This window comes from Cuculus canorus, chromosome Z, assembly GCF_017976375.1.
Source record: "Cuculus canorus isolate bCucCan1 chromosome Z, bCucCan1.pri, whole genome shotgun sequence".
Lineage (NCBI taxonomy): Eukaryota > Metazoa > Chordata > Aves > Cuculiformes > Cuculidae > Cuculus > Cuculus canorus.
Genome location: NC_071441.1, coordinates 28,847,628 through 28,869,531, shown reverse-complemented (window position 1 = coordinate 28,869,531; position 21,904 = coordinate 28,847,628). Strand labels below are relative to the sequence as shown.

General features: G+C 35.8%; 1 protein-coding gene across 1 annotated transcript in view; it reads left to right on the top strand.

The window, feature by feature from the left end:
• The window catches only part of LOC104058397 (guanine nucleotide-binding protein G(q) subunit alpha), a 138,068-nt gene extending 117,678 nt beyond the window's left edge, over positions 1-20,390 (top strand). The window contains exons 6-7 of the mRNA XM_054053895.1: positions 9,492-9,645; positions 12,773-20,390. Coding sequence (XP_053909870.1) covers positions 9,492-9,645; positions 12,773-12,963 — 345 coding nt within the window. The 3' untranslated portion in view covers positions 12,964-20,390. The remainder of the gene's footprint in view (positions 1-9,491; positions 9,646-12,772) is intronic.
• The last annotated feature ends 1,514 nt before the right edge of the window (positions 20,391-21,904 follow it).

The following is a 21,904-nucleotide window of genomic DNA, read 5'->3' as shown; positions in this document are numbered from 1 at the left end:
ATGTTATACCCATAAAATACAGTTTCATAAAAAGTGGTTTTCATTATCGTTGCAGAGCTTGTTAAGTACTTGGAAATGGCAGAGTAAAGGACAGTGTTTGTTGATGCTTGTACATATTTTTCTTCTGCAGTAGCACACTAAATTCTTTAAATATATGCTTTCATATAGCTTATCTAGGTCTCTGGTGGTTATAAAAATGTGGGCTTTTTATAGGTAGAGGTCTTTCTTTTTCTGTGTTCCCAGAGGAAGAACAGAAAAGATAGTAGACTCTTCAGCTAAATTAATGAATTAATAGGCAAATACTGTCTTTCCTTAAGTGTTATCAGAGGCCACAAAGCTACAGAAGCATTGGACAGCATAAGTATTCATTGATAAAAGATAATGTTTAGAAGTAAACATCTATCGCACAAAATAAACTAGGTGGGAAATGCCAGTTTAGATTATTTTAGTCAGAGCTGATACATTTTGGTTTAAAAAAAAAATGGAACTACCATTGTAGAATGTGGTAGTTTAGCAGGATTGGAGGCAGATGTTGCTAATATTTACAACTAATGTTTTTTCCACTTTGACTTTCATGTGAGGAATTTCACTAATGCACAACATTATTAATACATGCTATGTATCCCATATATGTACAGATATCTTACACAGGCATCTCTGAGCCTTAAGAAAACAATATTGTTTTCATTAATTTACTTACCAAGCAATTTCTTTTTGTTGATGAATGAAACCGTGTATAAAAGAGTCATTGAAGAGTCTCTTTTTAAGTTAGAACTGCAGCATTAATATAACTTTATAAACATGCTTTTCATAGGTGGTTTATTTGCTGGGTTTCCACTGACTTTGGATAACAAATCAAGTATAAACAGTTTTACTCTTAAGGTCTATCCAGGCGGGTAAATTGCAATCCTTTTAAGACGTTTATTAAGAGCCATTACTAGTTCGTTTTAAACAGAAAAGGGGGAGATTCTTTTCAAGTAGAGTACTGCTCTTTTTTTAAAAGGCTTTTGTTGTAAAGCCTTTTTTTTTTTAAAGTCCTTGTTTGCCTTTTTTAAAGCTTTTTTTTTAAAAAAAAAATTAAAAACAGTTTTTAAAAGTTTGCTTCTACCTCTCCTTCAACACTTTGTGTTCGTTATTCACAGACTAGTTCTACATGGCTTAGCATGAAGGCTGAAAGAAAATAACATTGTTATCAAAGCACTTTTTCTGCGTTGTGAATAAATGTAATACTTTAGTTGTCTGGGTTTTTACATCAACATTTAGCAATCCAGAACAATTGCACATAGGGCAGAGAGATAATATGAACTCCCAAACAGAATTAAAATCCTCACATGGTCTTCACAGTTATTTAGCAATGTTATTTCCATGGGAAATAAAATTTCTAGAACTCATTGCTTATTTGAAACTAGAAAACACATTACCCCCTTGTGCCAGACCTTGTTGCTGTATCTGTTTAAGCCTGTTCACATATATGTGTAGGTACTTTTTTTAAAGTGGATGGTTCATAGTGGAAATGGGAGGTTGGATGATTGTGAACCCGCTTGCAGAGGCTGCCAGAAATGCTGCTGGTAAATGTTGATATTGGCAGCAATTGCTAGCAAAAACCAACTGAACAACTGACTTTTTTTTTTTTCAACAACCAGTGTCAAAAGTCTCCAGAAAAGGACTTTTTTCACTGACAGTTTAATTTTAAAATGTCACCCATTTTTCTCAAAATTACATAGGTATTAATGAAAAAATAATTATCCTGGAATTTGTGTTATTTTATCAGAGTAAATTTAACAGTCATTTTTTAATTAAAAAAACATTTGACAACAATATTTGGACATTGCTTTTGATCACTTTTTTGGACGTTATTTTTGTGCTTTGGTTGTTGAGCAGCTTGATTTGATGGATTTTACCTGAAACTTGGTTCATCTGTCCCTCTGCTGTGCACATAAAATTGCCCTGTATTTGCAAGTACACTCTTGTAAATTTAAGTTCTTGGAGAGGTGAGAGTTCTTCTCCCAGTTGATTTAAAAATACAGTTCTCATCTAAAGACATGTCTTCCCAACACTCTACCAGCAGCTTTTTTTTGTCAGGCTAGTTTGCAGAGACTCAAGACCTGTGAGGAAAATAACAGAACTATTCCTGAGTTTTTCATGTGAAGTTGTATTTACCGCATTTGAGTTATTCATCAAAATACGTGTACAACTGCTGCAGGTTTTTCTTACGTGGCTAGTTACAGCAGCATAGATCAAGATTTTACTTCATACTGGTGGCAAAAATCTGAAGCACTTCCAGTTTTGATACTATATTTACATTTTTTTACACAGTGGTGAATTCCGCACTTGCCAACGAGTTCTTGATTTCTTCTGTTATTTCCCAGTTTTCATGTAGCAGCTCTATTAAATTTCTAGCCAAGGAATACACTGTAGGTTTTTCTGTGCAGGTAGACAGTGCTTCTACCTAAATAATTGCTGGAAGTCTAATTTGGAGAATGGTGACATTCCTATCTAATACAGACTTTTGCACAAAAAACATTCATAGTATTTTGTGAAGTATAATAGAGTCCATTACTGTGATACTAAACAACTTCTGAAGTATTAACCTCTGCTTTTTTTTTTTCTGAAGCTGTCTTGCATGAGTAACTTCTACAATTACCATCTCTGAATGCCTTCTCCCTCAAACATGTTACTAGCATAAACTTAGTTATATACACAGTGCAAGTTGTTGACTGAAAAATTTCGTTTACCTCCTCACCACCTTTTCTTTCATCATTTCAACAAATTTCAGTCCCTCAAAATTTGTGAAATCCTATTTTTTACAGACACTATTTAAATTGTTAACAATTTTTTAAGACAAAATTTAATTCCTGTGTTTTATGATTTATGTGTAAGTTAGAGTATGCCCACTAGATGCCACTCTAGACAATCATAAAGACAGTAACTGGTGAAACTCTGCTACTGCTTCTGTATTGTTTCAGATTAAAATTGTAGTTGAGTTTTTTCTCGCAATGCACTATGTATGTTAGCTGAGCAATGCTGGTTTTGCTTCACTGGCTAACAGCTTTTAAATGCTATTTTAGTGGTCTTTGGATATTTTTCAGGATTTGACTTCTTAGAGTCAAATGCTTATAAATTACACCAATTCTATAATTTCAGTAATTGCAGGAATATTTGCACATTTTTTCCAGTGCAACTGACAGTGAAAAGAATTTCAATAAATAAATTCAAATTAGAAGCCCATCATTTTAACATGAAAAATGAAAGTATAGGATTAAAAAAAGTGGAAGCATACTTTTTTAAATTATTAAAAAATGAGGAAGAGTAAGAGTTTGCATTTGGATAAAAATGTGAGAAAATATTGTTTGTATGTCCTATGTATGTTAATGTTTAACTGGCATACAGAAACTTAACAGCATAAATTCCTTTATATAGCAAGAGGTACATCATAGAAAGAAACTGCAACTTTTGCTGGCATCTTTACATCATAACATAATTATAACATAAAATGTTATATATAACATATGTAACAGTATGTTATATAACATGGTGATATCATCATGTCTTGATACAATTCAGGAGTGACTGCAGACATAAGCAGAATAGGGAGGTTGCCTAGTCCAGCAGATCTTAGGGGATGGTGAAAACAGTGATACCACTGCTCATTTTCCTTGTGCCAGCTGCCTGCAAAGCAAGGGAGGACATGATAAGCTTCTGCTGCTGATGGAGGGGGATTGCTGTGAAGGCTGGCATCTCTGCAGAGAATGGCTGTCAACTACAGAGAAAGCCTTGAGCCAGCTCCAGCTGTACATTTTTGCACATTCATTATTCACAGGTTTCTTTTTGCAACCTTTTCCATTGAAGCCGAAATAAGATTTTTCTGGAAGCATTTTGGTGAAGTAGAGCTGGCGCAGAAAATCAAACCGCATGCATGAACAAATTATTAAATACTGCCTGCTCCCGCTGTTCTCTTTTCAAAGATCCATACTGTCTTTCTTGGTTTGGCAAGGCTTCCTTCACATTGCACCTGACACAAGGTCAGGTCCTCCATCTTGGCCCTTTTGTATACTCTTATTTCCAGTGTAAGTACTGTAGCATGAAGCGGTTTCTTACATAAGAAAAAGTGCATCCTGTTAGTGACGAGTGTTTTTCAGAATGGTGAGTAATTCAGCAATTTCATCTCTTCTAACATTCTTAAGTAAACGTCAAAAATATTATGGCAGTAATGTTGTATGTATGTTAAATTAAAGAAAATGGTGAGCATGCAATAGTGCAAGCTTTCATTAGCAACAGAAAACCTGTCTTAAAACAAATTTTAGAGAATAATAAGCAGTATTTCTGGAGAAGTTACTTCTGAAGCAAAAATAGGTTCATCTGCCATGACCTTCATAAAAGCTGATTTGCTCTTAGACATTAGATAAACAGAGAGATGAAAGACTGCAGAAGGTTAATGAGATTAATTAGTCAAAAAATGAATTGCTTCATGTTTTCATTAACCCTTGAATCTTTCTAAAATTAAATACTAAAGCCATGTTAGAATGTTTAATCTCTTATGCTAAGCTCTGGACCTATATTGGTTTATCTGCTCAAGCAGATAAAATCTACTTAAAAATCTGTAGGCCATCATCTTTCTATTCCTGCAAACCATCTACAGAGCACATGCCTGACTGACGAAATATCAAAATGTCTGTTCACCATCCTTAATGCGATGCCTTTCCATTTCCCTCTGAAATAATTGCAGAGGGCTTATAAGTACAATGTCATGGTGACGTAAACTACTGGGAAAGGCTTGAAAGGCTTACAGCCAGTCCTATGAAGGAAGGGTGAAGGACCTGGGCTTATTAAGTCTAATGAAGAGAACACTAATACTTGCAAACAAGTATTTGAGGAGTTGGAAGTGTACTGTAGAGCTGAACTTTTCTAGACAGAAAATATAACAGATATTAGTTTAGCAGTGTGACAGGGAAATCAGAGAGGTATTTGAATCTCTGTACAGGTTTTCAAGAGTTACCAAGACAAAGCCATGACTGATGCATTCCTGTGTTGTCAGTTGACCTACTTGAATGAAAGACTAAATTAGATGAACCCTAGGGATGTCTTCCAGCCAACACATCAGAGTTAATACTCTGCTGATATTTCAGTGATGTTTCAGTGGAAGATGTGCGATAGTCACTGTGACAACTTAGAGATATTTACATTTAGAGGTGGGGTTCTTATTCATTGATGTTGCATGGTGCTTAATGGTATCAGCAGTGCAGCAGCATCCCTCCTGGTGTGTATGTACATAATCATGCTCTCTATGTACTCTTGGGTTGTAGTAGTAGCTGGTGTCATCTAGTTGTAGTGTTTTTACCACTGCTAGACCTAGCTCTCACTTGGAAGCCATCGAGGTAGCCAGACCCTGAATGTGTGTTGGTTAGGAGCATTGTTGTTGTTAATGAAGAGTCTGATTTTGGAACAAAACTGTAAATAACTGTTTCTAATTTTATAATGAGTAGTTTCTGATTAACAAAAAAGCAAAATTCCTCTGCATATAGAATCATCTCAGTGTCTTAGTGCTGAGAATACAGCAGGTTGCCTTTTGGGAAGAGCTTGTTAGAAATGGAAGAACATGTAGTGTTACTTTCCTGCTTCTTTCCTAATAGGGCACTTGAAAGCAAGGTCCTTGACTTAAGCCTGATGATAAGCTAAGGAGTGACTTCACAGAAGTGCATGCATATGTATCATTAGAATTGTGCTAAAATACTTCGGTGAATCCAGCTTCTTTACATAAGAAGATACTAATTCTTCTCTTAATGTTCATCTTCAGAGCTTGTGTTGGATATTTACCAGCTACCCACACATAAGTTGGCTGCACTTGCTCTTCCGTATAACTGTGCTGAGTTCAAATGCAACAAAGAGAGTCCTTGAAGTAAAGTCTTGTGTGCCAAATGGTAGCTCTGAGGAAAAGGAGCTATAACAATAATCTATGTAATATGTATATAATAATTCTACTTTAGTGGGCTCTGGCAATGTAACGTGAATATTTTGTAATTTCCACAATTCTTCCATTTAATTTTCTTTAGGACTGAATAATTTGCTATAAAATTAGCAAGGGTAGCAGTCTGCTGCTGTTGTTCTTTGAAACTTATTCTTCTAGAATCAGGAATAGGTTCAGATTTAGCCTGACTCTTCCTGGAAATAGAGTTACCTGGATGGCTTTTGGAGGCAAGTGGCTTCTGTATGGAATGAAACTTTGACCATACTTAAGAATACAGTGAAGTGACTCAGAGTGGGATAATCTGGTAGTGTTCTATTGACTTCAGTTACTGATATCCTGAACTATGTATTTTTTCTAAAGCAGTTGAGCATTTCTTCCGTTTGTGTTAGACTGCAAATATTGACTGCTTCTGTAAATTTCTCAAGGCTGTAATTATTTCCTTTGAAACAACATTTTTTCTGAAACAGCTCTTTTATACTGCCTTCTTAGTATCTTTTTTATGGCATCCCAGATTGGGTTTGAATTCATTGAACTATCTTTGAAATCATGGAAACCTGCTTCATGTCTGATCTATCTGAGTGGAATCCTTAGTAGGTACCTCATCAAGGAGAAGTTTAAGCCAGATGCCTCAAATCAAGTCTGGAAGGACTTGAGACTTAGTTATAATACAAAAAAAAAAGACACTGTGGAATACAATTCATAGTATATGTAAGTCATAATGAATATATAATACAATACCTACTCTTCTTACAGTGAGAACATACTTTGTTCTTTATTATATATGTCTGTTATGTATGTCTCTTTATTATGTATTTTCATGATACACAGCATTTAAAAATTAATGTTATAGAAGACAGAATGCCAGAAATTCTTTTAGGCATCATAATCAATGTAGATTTAGTCTGCAGTGCCTTTTCTGCTTCATCTTGTTTGGTATCCTTTCAAACAGGAAATGAAAATGTACTCTGGGTCTAATAGCAGTGTTTGCAAAACATAGTTTTCTTAATCTTTCCTGAAAGAAGGGTCATAAATTGATCCAAACCAATTTATTTATTTTGTCTTTGCAGTATGTATAATGAAAAATTACCAGCATTATAGATTAAAATATTGCAGCCCTCTTGGAGGGTTTTTATGAAAAGCAGGAACACTTACTCTAGATACATGATTTGTCTTTTCTATGCACTCTACAAGAAAGCTGAAGAGGGACTATTCTTAAAGGCTTGTGGTGATAGGATAAGGGGGAACGGTTATAAACTGGAGATGGCCAGATTTAGGCTAGACATTAGGAAGAATTGCTTCACATGAGAGTGGTGAGACACTGGAACAGGTTGCCTAGGGAAGTTGTGAATGCCCCTGGAGGTTTTCAAGGCCAGGTTGGGTGGGGCCTTGGGCAGCCTGATCTAGTGGGAGGTGTCCCTGTTCGTGGCAGGGGGTTGGAACTAGATGATCTCTAAGGTCCCTTCCAACCCAAACGATTTTATGATTCTTCTTAATGAGAAGTTTTCAATAGCTTATAAATTTACTGTGAAAGAACACTGCTAATTGAGTCTAGACATGCATCCTCAACGTTAGAAGGATATAGAGCTGTTGGAACAAGTCCAGAGGAGGGCAAGAAAGATGATGGGGGCACTGGAGCACCTTGCCTATGAGGACAGGCTGAGACAGTTGGTGTTGTTCAGCCTGGAGAAGAGAAGGCTTAGAGGAGATCTTATAGTGACCTTCCAGTACCTGAAGGGGGCCTAGAGGAAAGCTGGAGAGGGGCTATTTACAAAGGCTTGTGGTGATATGATGAGGGGGCATGGGTACAAACTGGAGAGGGGCAGATTTAGACTAGACATTAGGAAGAATTTCTTCACCATGAAAGTGGTGAGACACTGGAACAGGTTGCCCAGGGAGGTTGTGAATCCCCCATCCCTGCCCATGGCAGGGGCATTGGAACTAGATGGTCTTTAAGGTCCCTCCCAACCCTAACTATTCTATGATTCTATGACACTCTTTCACCTTCTAAGTGTCACATTAGAAGGCACCAAGTGTTAATGAGTTAGGTGGATATTTGTATTTTAGTAGTCTGTAAGTTTATATTGGTTTCTTTTTTTCATCAGCCTGTGAAAGAGAAAACTATCTGATGTAGTTCCCATTGTTTAGAGAAGAAGGCTTTGTTTAGAGAAGAAGTCTGTATAGAATGTTGAGAAGAAAACATGTTCTGATTAACAGGTGCTCTAAGAACTTGGGTTTTACGCTCAGCTCTGTTGACATTTCAGGTTTTTATGAATGAAATTCTGGCACCATTGAAATCAATGTGAGTTATAAGATCTGGCTGCAAGAAAGCAGAGGTGTATTCCTCTGCATTAGTTTCTTAATCTGTAAATTCAGTTATTTATTTTCAGCTGCCACTCCAGCATACAGTGAATTTTTAGAAATTGCTAGAAAGGTTCTGTGGTGACATAAGGACCAAACCATAAACTTTTACAAAATGGAATTAGGGAATTTTTTAGGATTTGTTTTGGGAGGGAATTGTTGTTCAGAAGGGGGTGCCTGTGTGTTTTTACAAGTTCCTATTCTTCATATTTACGTTGGATTCTTTAAAATGCAAATTAATGCAAGTAAGGATACTCTTACTGCAAAACTGAGTTAGCTGACAGATTGTTGTATGGCTCAGCAGCAGCAGAGTCTGCAGAATCTGCTCCTCACTCTTGTCCTCTGAAGCCCCATTTGGGGGTAAAAGGTGTTTTCTGGGGGCTGAAGAGTAGATTACTTCCTTTGTTTTGAACTCAGTTTGTTCTGATTCAGTATTAACCACGTCATGTCAGCCTACCAGTTATTCAGAACTGTTATCAAATCATGATGAAATTTTACAATGACAGAAAAGTGTTACAAATAGAACTGTATGTTTCACTTATGTTTTAGCTATAGTACAAAGTGGTTTCAGGAGCAGTTAAGCAATTAAAGTACAGGCTAAGCAAATGATGGTAGAAACAAATTTAGCAATTTACAGATTTTTATGATTTGATGTCATAAATCTTTGGTGTTGATGAAATGTTCTCAGGCTCCAAATTTACTTGCAACAATTTTAGAGCTGATCTCTAAGAATTACCTAACTTTGGCATTAAAGTTCAGGAAAGGCCTGTAAAATAATGTTTTAACCCTTGAATTGGCTAGTATGTTGTGGGGTGCTTGTCCCTGCCATGAATCACGTGCATTTCAATACCCACCAGTTCATTGGCTGGTCATAACTATGTGTACTCAGATTTTAAAAAGGTAGCTGCTACAGCTTCCATGTTCATGACCTGTGTTTTAAAGAGTACCTGTGCTTGAGCAGTTGAATTTGCAAAAGGAAAATGACTGTGTATTTAATTAACTGCTTGCTTATTAATTGTTACAAAATTACTTGAGCCTTATGTATTGCTAGGAAGGTGCAAAAGATTAAATGGATCTGTTTACCAAATAAAGGGAAATTGCATGAATTTCAAAAAACTAAGAATTATTTTCATGAATACCTAAATTTTACTGTCTGTCTTTATTCCAGAATCGAATGGAAGAAAGCAAAGCACTCTTTCGGACAATTATTACATATCCATGGTTCCAGAACTCTTCAGTCATTCTGTTCTTAAATAAAAAAGATCTTTTGGAGGAGAAAATTATGTACTCGCATCTAGTTGATTATTTTCCAGAGTATGATGGTAAGTATATGACAGCAGAGCACAAACTCTTATGTACACAGCAGTAATGACAAATTTTAATAGCCTTGCTGTTAAAAGCAAGCTCTCTTCAAATGCTAGAGAGAGAGATCCTTTGATGTATTTTGCTCCTTAAATAAAAAGTACTTTGCAATTTTTAATGATCTCAATTTCTAAAGTATAGTTGAAGTCTTGTGGGATTTCTTAGACTGATAGGGTTTTGTTTAATACTTCTAAGTTAAACTGTGGGCCGGGTGTCAGAGCCCTTCATGGGAAATGGTTTACGTTTAGATCAATATTGCCATATTAGCAGTGAAACACATTCTGTCCTTCTCCATCAGCTGGGCTGAGGGTATAAAAGAAAAAACCCAAAAGCTAAAAAGAAATAAAAATGCATTCCTCACTTTTAGACATTTTCTAACGTACTCTGGGTTTTTTTGAGGCTTGGTTTTGTGTAAGGTAGAATGTCTGAAGGGAAGTGTCATAAGCTTTCAGAGGCATTCAGAGAAAGCAATAATACTCCTTCCACTCTTTTTATTGTACCACTTTTTTTTCCTTTATTTAATTTACATTATTTGTATGAAGCCCAAAGTACGTATCTGAAAAAATACAGTGTGGAAAGTACAGCTGTTTCTACTAAAACTGTGCTTTCAGAAAGTTCTAGTTAGGTAAGTATTTTGAGGTAACTGAGTGGAGACCTTGGTAACAGAGACTAATCACACTCATGCAGTAAGAGGTATGAAGAAAAGAATTTTTAAGAAAATGATGTTTTTAAGGAAATCTGTCCCGCCTGGGAGTTAATAGGAGATTTGAAAGATGAATGCAAAATTAAATCACTCATGTTCAAATATGGGAAGTAATAATAGGAGAAATGTTTATTCTGTCTCTTGTGTAAGAGGAAGGAAATGCTGAACAGCCTGCAGGATCAGACCATATTATTTATGAGTCAGTATAAATTTAGTTTTGTAGTTCTATACAGAAGAACTGGCAGTTAAATAGAAATATGCTTGTTCTTCCAAGTTAAATTTGTATGGCAAGTCCCCTAGTGACATCCTGAAGGTGAAAAGATACTGCAGTCTGCTCTGTTACCACCACTCCTGTGACAACAAGGCCTGTGCTGAATGCTCATCCAGAAAAAAATAGGGAAAAATGAACTGCTTAGCTTTGAGAAACCCTATTTTTCCAGACTTTGCCACTGGTGAGGGAAAAAGAATTATGCACTGCTTGGGCTCTTGGAGTCAAGACCTAGAAGTCTTGGAGAGTCAGTCTCCTAGTTCTGTAGACCTTGCTGGACAAGGCTATATATAGACGTATGTTGCATAGACAAGGTTATGGCTTTATTTCTTCTGGTGTCAGGGTGGGGTCTGTGGCTTGCTCAGGTGACCACATGATCCCATCTGCGGTCTCACCACACTGAGGTTGTGGGAAGTGGGAAAATCTGAGGAAAGGGTCAGAATTAGGTTTTCTTCAGCTGTATCAATTCTCCAATGCATTTTCCTGCGTGAGGGAGGAAGTAAAATAGGGATGAACACTGCTAGCCAGGATGGCAGGTTGGACTCATTGAATTAAGTTAGGCAGTTCTGCGTGGCATATTGTAACAGCATTGGAGAAGGACTGAGGCATGCTCTGTGTGTCGCATAAACACTTACTTGCATGGATACTACTAGAAGGCCGACTCTTAGACTGGAATGAAGAGCTGGGAGAGGGACTGAGGACAAAGACAAAAGGGGCCATAGTTGAGAGGAAAAGAAGAGAACAGCATTGCTGTAGTATTCCTTATGTAGCTTTTGAGTGTATCATGGAAAGACACTCTTCCAAAACTGCTGATTAGGGAGCAGTGAGCAAGAAATTATTTTTATGGCAGTTCTTTTCCAAGTTTCTATGTTATTTAGGTCACAACCACTTTGCAGTCTAAATTTAACTGACTCATTTTCCTTCTCCACATAGATTTGCAGCAGACTAGAAAGTATGCATTCTTTTCTATGTGTTTCCTACCTATAATTTCTAGAGTTCAAACAGAATATCCAATTAAAAATGTTAGCAGTTGTAAGCTTTAAGGTTTATTATCTAATTGTTGAAAAGTATGTGGGCATGTGCTAACCCTAAAGTACATATTTTGTAACTCCTGAAGGACAGAGCTACATGTAGCAGCTGAGCATGCTGGTATTTATAGTACCATGTAACAACAGGACTAATAAATAGAATAGGAGGAGGAGGCAGAACAGGAGTCATGCATGTTCTGTAGAAAAACACATTCCAGAAACAGGAGAACAAGGGAATAATGGCCTTCAGAATTGGCACTGGAATAATGTAACAGAATTCAACAGTTTGTGGCTAATATTCTTGCTTCTGCACTGCTCTTAGGACTGTGAACATGAATGAGTCCTCAGTGTTCCAGGCTGAAAGTCATTACTTTTTAACCTTCTGTCTTCTGTAAAGCTGAACATGTGGTTTCGTTACGTAGACTCTCTGCTTTTCTGAGAATTACAATCTTAATTTAGTCCTGTTTATATATTTTTTATGCCTAATTTAGGTAGCAGGCAATGTGTTAGAATACAAGCCTTTTGCAATCAAACAGCTTCATCTGGAGAGCATGTGTATTTTATTATTACTAAAGTAAAAGAAGTTCTGTTGGTGACAGTGTCAGGCCAGTTCAGGATACAACTTTGATATGCTTCCTATTAAAATCCTCATAAAACTAGTAAATATTGCAGTGCTAAAAGAACTTGAGTGTAATTTAAATATATTAGGAGTAGACTGAATATTCATGAATTCTATTAAAATTTTTACAAATTTATTAGTATGGCTGATTTTTCATTTTTCATTCTGTGCAGTTATAAATCACTTGTTTTGAACTTTATCTTACAAAGAAAGAGGATAGTCAGCTGGAAAAGTGCACCTTTGACATGATAGCTTTGCCTCAATGAACTTCTGAAATTTCCTTCCATCTTTATTTTTCATAGTTCCTACCAGGACGGAAGTAGCCAGTATATGATAATATAGATCAGTAAAAACTTCCTCATCTTCTCTTATGAGAGGACCACAAACTGAGGCTTTCTTATATTCTGTTAAAGAAGTTCAAGTAGTAAATCAACTTAAATAAAATTGACTTTCTCTTCTTAATTATCAGGACCACAACGGGATGCACAAGCGGCACGAGAGTTCATCCTGAAGATGTTTGTAGACCTGAATCCAGACAGTGACAAAATTATCTATTCCCACTTCACATGCGCTACAGACACAGAGAATATCCGTTTCGTCTTTGCTGCTGTCAAGGACACAATCCTACAGTTAAACCTGAAGGAATACAACCTGGTCTAACTGTGCCTAGGAGGCCCTCCAAAACCAACTTTACGTGATTGGAGATATACGAGAGGGACTGTATTATCTGTGAAAACAATTTGCATAATACTAATTTATTGCCGGCCTGGACTCTGTGAATGTCCACAGAGTTTGTAGTTAATATTATCATTTTATTTAAACTGTATGGAGGAAAACCAAAAGATGCTGAAGCACAGTCACGGCACATTTCCTCATTTTTTTAGGCAAAACCTTGTGACTCAATGTGTTTTAAATTCTCAGTCGTACATTTGCAAAGGATAGCAGTTTTTTGCTATTGAAGCAAAGTCAAACTGTTTTCCTCTTTCCCTGACCTTTTCTCTTTCCCTTCATCCTCTCTTCCCTTATCTTTTACAAGGAACAATGGCCTTTTTTTCCCCAGTTGCATTCCTGGGTTAATTATTTTCACTGCAGTTATTTAGTCAGGCAAATACTATCACCAGAATTTAAGTCATCAGTCATTCTAATTTTTCAGTATGTACTTTCTCCGAAGGATCAGAAGTATCAATACTGTGATTTTTAAATACTTGGGTGTCTTCATTCTGTCTTTGCTTTGGAACTAGAATATTGGGATTGCAAAATAGAATTACAGTTGTCTAAAGGTATTAATATTTAACCATATTTTCACAGTTTTAAAGGGTGTACAGGAGACAGTAATGAAATAATTAAGACACAAACTGGGATGTACATGGAATATGTTAGAATCTCTTTTTAATTGCCATGTGCCATTTTTTTTCTTTCTTTGTTTGTTCACAAATGCCAAATAGAAATGTCATAGACACTACATTTTCCCGAGTGGCTACAGCCTGAAACAGTGTGGGTTTTTTCAGTTATGTGGGGTTTTTTTCTTAAGATAGAGCTTTTTTAAATGTTCTTTTTCCACAGTAGAAAATTATTTTTATTGTATAAATTAATGTTGCCAAATCTGGCTTTTTACAAAACCAATGCTCTTGAAACATAAGATACTGATTGAAATGCCAAACTGGTGGGTTGGGAACTGACCTGATAGAGTCAACTGCCAAATGATGAACACTGTTTCAGCTCACATGTTCCCTTTTTTCAGAAAGTGTTCGAATTTCTGTTGCCAAAACCAACAGTCTTGAGTGAATAGGCTACGAGGTGCACCACGCACACGCATGTGGTCTACTAATTTAAAGACAGTTTAATCTCTCCTTATGTCACATACAGTGTGAGATTATTTTCTGTAATAATATCAAGGCACCTTTAGTTCTGTAACAAGAAATTGTTGATGAGGGATCACATTCAGGAACCTTTCTTGATAATGTCGTTTGTTAACTAACTGATTCACAGACATTTGATAGGCTTTCATGCAAAATAGCCTCTCTCAGTTTTCTTTAGAAAAGATATTAATGTAAATGAAACAGTGAGAAGAACCTTCCTGAAGTTTAAATGTGCATTTTTTTAACAACAGAAGTGCAGCACACGTTGATGAGCCTTTATTCTGCAGCTAGGTTGAAAGATGTTTTTTTACCAGGTGCATGATTGCTAGCAAGCTATAGAAAACTCAAAGTTCAGACAAGTAATTGGATTGATTATGTGCAATGCCAAGTAGCACTAGAGTGCACTTAACACTGAAATTGCTGCTCCATAGCAGCAGATGGGAGGTGGAAAAAAGAATGGCTTATTAGTTGATTACCAATGTTAACAGTAAATACTAATGAGACGTTTTTCATCCTTAACCCTCCCAACTCAAAACCAACAATAAGAAGAACAGTTGCTATTTTTGCTCCCTCTTTAAACACCTTGTAATTTAAAACTGGTTGTAGGTATAGTGCAATTATCAATTCTATAATCATTGTACATACATCTATCTATATATATGGCAGCATCCATATTGGCTTTGTAATCATTAATTTTTGGCAAATTGAATGTGCTGTATTGATATGTATCTATGTAATTGTATTGTATGTCTTATAGCTAATTCACATTTTAAATAATGTTATTTTATTTACTTTTTTAAGAGAGAGAAGAATGTAAATTTTGTCAGTTTATTTCTGACTAGGGATTTGTTGTTGTTTTTTATTTACAAAACAAAAAAAAATTACTATAGTACACAGCGGTACTAGCATTGTGCTGTACAAAACCATTTGCACATTCCTGAGTAGAAGTAAATTGAAGATGCCCAGACAGAGGCCATTCATGTTCAAAATATTGCTTAAATCTTGTCAGGGCTTTACACAGGTGTAGAAACCAGACTTACTAGAAGAACTTCCACCATTATATCAAAAATTGGAACATAGGCTATTAAATATAAATTCAATTTATATTTGGCAGACTCATGTTAGGTTGCTTTTACTTTTCTAACAGGCTTTTTTAGAAAAGTAAATTTAGAGATATTTCAAACCATTTTACCTAAGTAGTAGTGAGTATCTGCTGTTGCCCTAAAAATACTATGAAAAAATACAGAACATTAGATCAATCAAACAGTCATAGGGAAACTGCAGAAACCTTAGATAGAACAACAACCGCAAAGAAAATCACTATTGTTTAATGATTTTTAAGGAGTTAAAACATTTTATTTAATAAAGCTAAAGCTGTAGCTAAAGATCTAGGTATAAAAAGCAACACTGACATTCTGAATTGGGGATCAGCATGCAACTCTTACATGCAACTTTTACATGCAACATAACAAAATTGGTCCTGGTCTTGCTGTAAAAGCAACAGAGCTTCTGTTTTCACAATTCCACTCTTGAAAATATTCCTTCCTTTAACCTGGGAATACATTGCCTATGCTGCATACAGTGCTACAAATAGAATTGTATCCGAAAAAGAAAAAAACAAATTGCCCAACAAACGAAAAACATCACCAGGCAGTGGTGTCTTAACAAAGATTTGGGTTCGTTTGGGTTTTTTTTCATTTGGTTTGTATTCTTATAGGATACTGGGTATGGGAGAAAGAAATGTGATTATGAGTTTTGTATAAAAACAAAACAAAAGTTTACTCATGCTTTATAGTAATATTGTGATTGAAATTTTTCAAGAGTGTGTGCCACTGGGCTACTTCTGGTGTATTGTAGGTAAGTTGAACCTGTGGCAATGTTGAGCATGTTCTGAAAAAAAACAATATTCGGCATGCCAAGGCAAGCTTTACATGAATCACTTAACACAACTTGCAGTGTGACAGTTTACAAAAACATTTCCTTTTTAAGTGACACAGCTGTTCCCACTTGCCGTATATTCCATTGTGGTGGTGATGTTGCTGTTGTTTTAATTGGTGGTTTCTACTATGCCTTATAGTGCTTGAATCCAGAAGTTTGTGCCTCTAATGTGAAGCTGAAGGCAAAAACATCAAGACAGAAACCCTTTCAACTTTGCCAAATTTATGTGATTTTTCTGAACATCAGAAATGGGGGAGGAGGGGAGGAAAATGTCTGGGGAACCTGTGTATACTAGATGTTCACTAGCACAAGAAAACTATACTATGTGTTTTACAGAGACCTTAAACTTGCCTTTTTCACAAATTAACTGGCACTATCCTGGTATATATAGGATGATGCAGCTATAAGGGCAGTTACTTTTTATAATTCAGACTCTTTTGATTGTCAAGCTGGATAGACTAATTTTTAATCATACTGCCACATGATTGTGAATCACTTTAAGTTTGAAAGTGAAGAGATGAGACTTATGATGCTGAGTAACAGTCAGAATTGACTGTATCATTTGCTAAAACTGTAAATGGGGAGAAGAGGGCTGCATATAAAGATATTGCTAGACTCCCAGCCTTTGGTTGCAAGGTGCAGAAGACTCGGATTACTCAGCCTCATGACCCTTTCCTCATTATACATTCTTCACAAAAGAATGAAGTACCAGGAGGAAACAAAGAGATCTTCACCCACGTGAAAAAAAAAAAAAATTAGCCAAATAATTTCTGTGTGCTGCTGTTCTTGGAGCTCTGTGCATGGTTATCCTGCAGAATATTATGGTAGTGAACTAATGAAGAGTGCACAGCAGATTAACAAGGCCTACAAATCACCTACCTCTAGTTAAGAGACCAGTAAAGTAAATACATTTTGGAGAGACCATCATAACTTAGGAAACTGAAATGTCCTGGTGTAGGTAATTAATTATGGTATTTTAGAAATTCACTTCTGTAAATATGGCGTATCTTTTTGACATAAACCATAAATTCTAAAATTTAGTACACATTAAACAACTAAATCCATCTGTCCCTGTCCAGTTTGTTAGTTTAGCAGAGATCTTGCAAAACCACATGTTTATTTTGAGAAGAGGAGCTACTGGTATTTCCTCTTTTTTTGGCTTTTGGTTATCCATAACATTTTGAGATTTATCAGTCAAACCAGAAACATTTCTACATAGTCATCAATACATGGAGGGTCAGTATTTAGCTACTAAAAGGGATTTTACTGTTAAATTTCACTGAAGCAGTAGCCATGCTGCTGTGGAGAAAGGAATGGAGAGGGATTTTGAAGATGTTGTGAAAAACACAAGTAAGATCAGATCGATCTTACTGTAAATCTGTTGGTTTGTTTTTTTCCTCTCAAAGTATAGTCTAAGCTGAAGTCTGTTGCTGGATTCCTCATTTACCATGCTGAAGGAAATCCTTATTTGACCAATTTAGATTTTTGTTTGTTTGTTTGTTGTTGGGTTTTTTTCGATGGGAAGGGTGGGGGGTGTCAGACACATTTTTAAACTTGGCAGTATTTAAAATAAAGATCATATTTGATGTTCTTAAAGTGTCATTTAAATGCATGTATTGTGTGTTGCTTGAGGGACAGGTACAGTTTTCTGGGGAAAAAAAACCCTAATATTGTACAGTAACTGCCCCTCAGAAATGTTGCTGGTTAAAAATACAGTATTTTTGGCCATACATTTGTCCTGTAGTATCTTCATTCCTTGAAATTTAGCTTTTCTGAAATACTACTTAGGCTTAATTGTTTTCCCAAAATGCTTCTTATTATGATAAATGTTGGATAGATGTATTATTCCATTGTTACTTTTTAATGCTCTGCTGTCATTGCCTAAATATTAAAATTTCTAGAATATCTATGTTGCAGCCAGAACATTCAAAACATTTAAGTTTTGTTACAGTAGAGACAGTCATTTGACACCGTTATTAGAAGGTTTCTTTGGCTTGTGTACATTGGACGCTCAGAAACTTGGAGGAAAAGATAGCCTATATCTCAGTAACAGAAAACCTTCAGAATTTGCAGATGGTGAGGTGAATTTCTTAAATATTTTGGCTGTAGTACAGCAAGAGCAGATTGTTTCTTTGATCTGGTTGTTCACCTGTGAGATTATAGGAATAATAGAAAGATGTCTACATGTTGCTATTCCTGAGTCTGGCTCATATCTGAACAACAGTTAGTGGACCTCCAGTCTTCATCACTGAAGAAATAAAACTTCACACTAGTTACAAACGTATTTTTTCTCTATTATGGAATTACAACAGTTTAAGATTTCTGGAGTCCTGAGCAAGGAGTGAATGGTTCCTGATTTTTCTTTACTGTTGCAGAATGTAAGGCAGAGGGACCAGTGGGGATGGATTTTTTTTATCTTTATGTCTCAGTGAAGATAACATCAACAAAAATAGAGTGAAGTGGTGATACTTAGATACTTATGTGAAATAGATGTAGAAATTACCTGTGTGATAAATTCTGTGTAATTGTGATAAACCTATACATCACATACATATGGTCATATCACCCAATTGCAAACCACTTTGTAGAATACTGTCCCATAAACCTAGAATTTCGAGAGTATTCATAGATTGCCACAAAATACAGTTGCCAGCTCCTCAGGAGCACATCTGCTATCAATGTCTGGTAGCAAGGCAGCAGACCCTTACCAAAAGGAAATACCTTCCAAGACCACTCAGTTCCTATTTCTCAGCTACATGGGGTTTTCCTTCTCCCCTGTGTCAGCCTTACCACTTGGCCAGCCAATACAATGGATGAAAAACCACACTCATTTTGTTCTTCTTGATCGGCTGGTTTGCTAGTCTTAAGTTTCAGGGGTTTCAGCCAATTTGGCTAATCAATGATTTAGACAAGTGCTAAGCTGACTAAATAGAAGACAGTGGAACTGTGTGGCCAAAAGTCATAGAAGTAAAAAGGGATTAACTCCCCTCCATTTGAAACCTAGTCCAAACAGTGTAATGTCCAAAATGTTAATCTTACGCACTTCATGAGCTATTAGCTATTCTGGCTTGGAAGGATTGCTCTTTTTTACTTCTAATTATTGATTTCATTCTTATCCTTGATCCTCTTTTCTGCTCCCCTTTAAAAATAACAAGTTTGTATAAATGTGGACTAAGCCCATCTGTAGTCAGACTGAAGCCATCAAGTAACGCTTTGTGTTAGGGGTGGAAAAATACAAGAGTTGGGCTTGCCGTCATCATACAGAAGAAAAGAAAAAGGAAAATTAGTTCTTGTTCACTTCCCGTATGATCTTAAAAAACAACTGTGTTCCTTCTTAAGGTTAATTTAAAATGCCATGTCACTGTGCATGATATTCAAAGTTAACTGTATCTTGTCCAAGACACTTCTTCCTTCTCCATTCACACATGTCTATCACATTAATTGCTTCCTGCCATCTGAAGAAAATATTTTTACAGTATTGCTTTATGTATGTACACTCTGGAAGGCTTTCTGATCCTTGTGAATTAAATGTAAATCTTTCTGCTAAGACTGAACAATTGATGAAGTGTAATACAGCTGAAAAAGACTGCACTTTTTCTTTATTCTTATTTAATGTACCTTCTACCGTCTTATTCTGATCATTTTTCTCTATCTTTTCTTTATCATGTTTACCATAAAGAGAAAGTTGCTTGACGTATCAGGTTCAGTTCTGGTAATCGTTACAAAATTGATTATACTGGCCGAATTGAAGACAAATAGTGAAGGAGAATATCTTCAGAAACTTCCTGTAATTGGAGGCAGATCTAATTAGCCTTGTGGACAGGCATTTCAGAAAACAAAACTATAATACTATAGGTTTTAATACAGTTGACTGAAGGATATAGTAGGCTAACATGGGGCAAATTGGGCTGGAATACCCATTTCAATGTCATTTTGCATTGTTAATAGAGAAACGTGGTTGTCAAGATGTTACTGAAAATTTGCTCTATCTGTAGTCCTGTATGAGGTGGTAACACAATGATCAGACTGGCACTCAACTGAAGAAATGTATTAATTTGACAATAAGTTCAGATGTGTTCTTGCAGAGATAAGTTATTGCATAAGATTACTTTATATGATGCTAACAAAAAAAAAGATTAATTGCATGCAGTAAATATTTAAGATATTGCACTTTTATACATTTATTATAAAGAGGACTCACTCTCCCTAGAAATAAAATTCCATTTATCTTAAGATGAAGTATCTGGAGTCTCTTAATAACTGTTAGTTAACTGTGCACATAAGTGTGATTATTGTATGCTAGGGGTTAACTTATTTGTGATCAAGTACTGTAGAATATTTGGTTTATTCTAAATGCTGATGCTGGAAAGGCAGAACAATGTTTTCTACCAATATCTTGATTGCTCCTTTCCTCAGCATGTCTTAGGAGAACCTTCACAGTGACTGATCAGAACTGATTTATTTTAGTTCAAGAAATTGACTGCCATTTAGATCCATTATTGAGGTTTTTCTTCAGGTGCTTTAGAACTTCCACTGTTCTATCTGTCTTTACCTAAGCTAAGCCAACTGAGTGTAATTCAGAGGCAACAGGCCAGATAGAAATGTAATTATAATTGGATCAATCCCTTACGTAGTAATCCTTTTTTTTTTTTTTTGACACATAAATTAATAGTATCATTAGAATTCAGGTGATGGAGCTATTCTTCTAGAATTGCCGCAAGCTACTGTGGTACTAAGGCAGAAGGAATCAGTTTTCCTCATCTATGTAATTATATTATTAAGATTCTTTACCAGATATCAGAATGTTCAAACTACGTCATGACTAATATTTGTAAAAAGAGCTTACTTGATTTTCAGTATTATTCCACACAGTCTAGAAATTTTTTGCATCTCTTTTGCGAAAGAATAGAAATGGTGGCACAAGTAGAAGATTTCTAAGGTTATGGATTAAATTATTCTCTTTTGATATATATTCATGTTCACACATGCTGATGTCATTTCTGTTCATATGAAACAAAAGCAACTCCACTGAACATAGCAAAATGCAATTCTCTCATAGTTCTAGAATTAGTGGTGGTGCTCTAAAGAGCATTTGTTGTCCTTGGACTTTTTCTTCCCTCTTTGTTCGTGTAGAAATCCAAACATCTAGTCATTGATCCAGGATTTGAGGGCTGCAGTTCATTATGATTATCCAATGACTTTGGAGACAATACTTGCCACTCACGGTGAGTGAACCAGTAATCAGATACCTTTATAGAAGTGTAGAATATTTTCTCATTTTTAAAAATAAATAGCCAATGCACCAGTTAATGAGTCACCCAGAGAAGACCCTGACCATAGCTGTACATAACAGGGTCCTCATAAGATTCTTGAAAATTCACATTTACTGAATTCCAGTGCAAAAAGTATTTTCTACATTCCCCTGGAACTGTATGGACTGGATTGTTGTGAGTGAATGTTCCTATGGGAAGTAAATTAAACATGCTGTTATGAAGGTTGTTTTGGGCCTTGCCTTCAGTACCGTTTTTCCCCACAAATTTTCCCAGCGGACAGAAATTAAATGTTGAGTAATTTTAAAATTTCACCAGTAGGTTGCAAGTTAATGGGTATGCAAAAAACTGGCAGTGGTTATCTACCAGGGTGATGGAAAAATCATGTCAGAAATATGGAATTTTTTTTCCTGGCAGAAAAATTAATCATACAAACCACCAAAAGTACTAGATATTTGGGAGTTAATCAAGCACCTATGTCTCATAAATACATCAAGATAGGCTTTTTTTATTATTATTATTTTTAACTTTCCA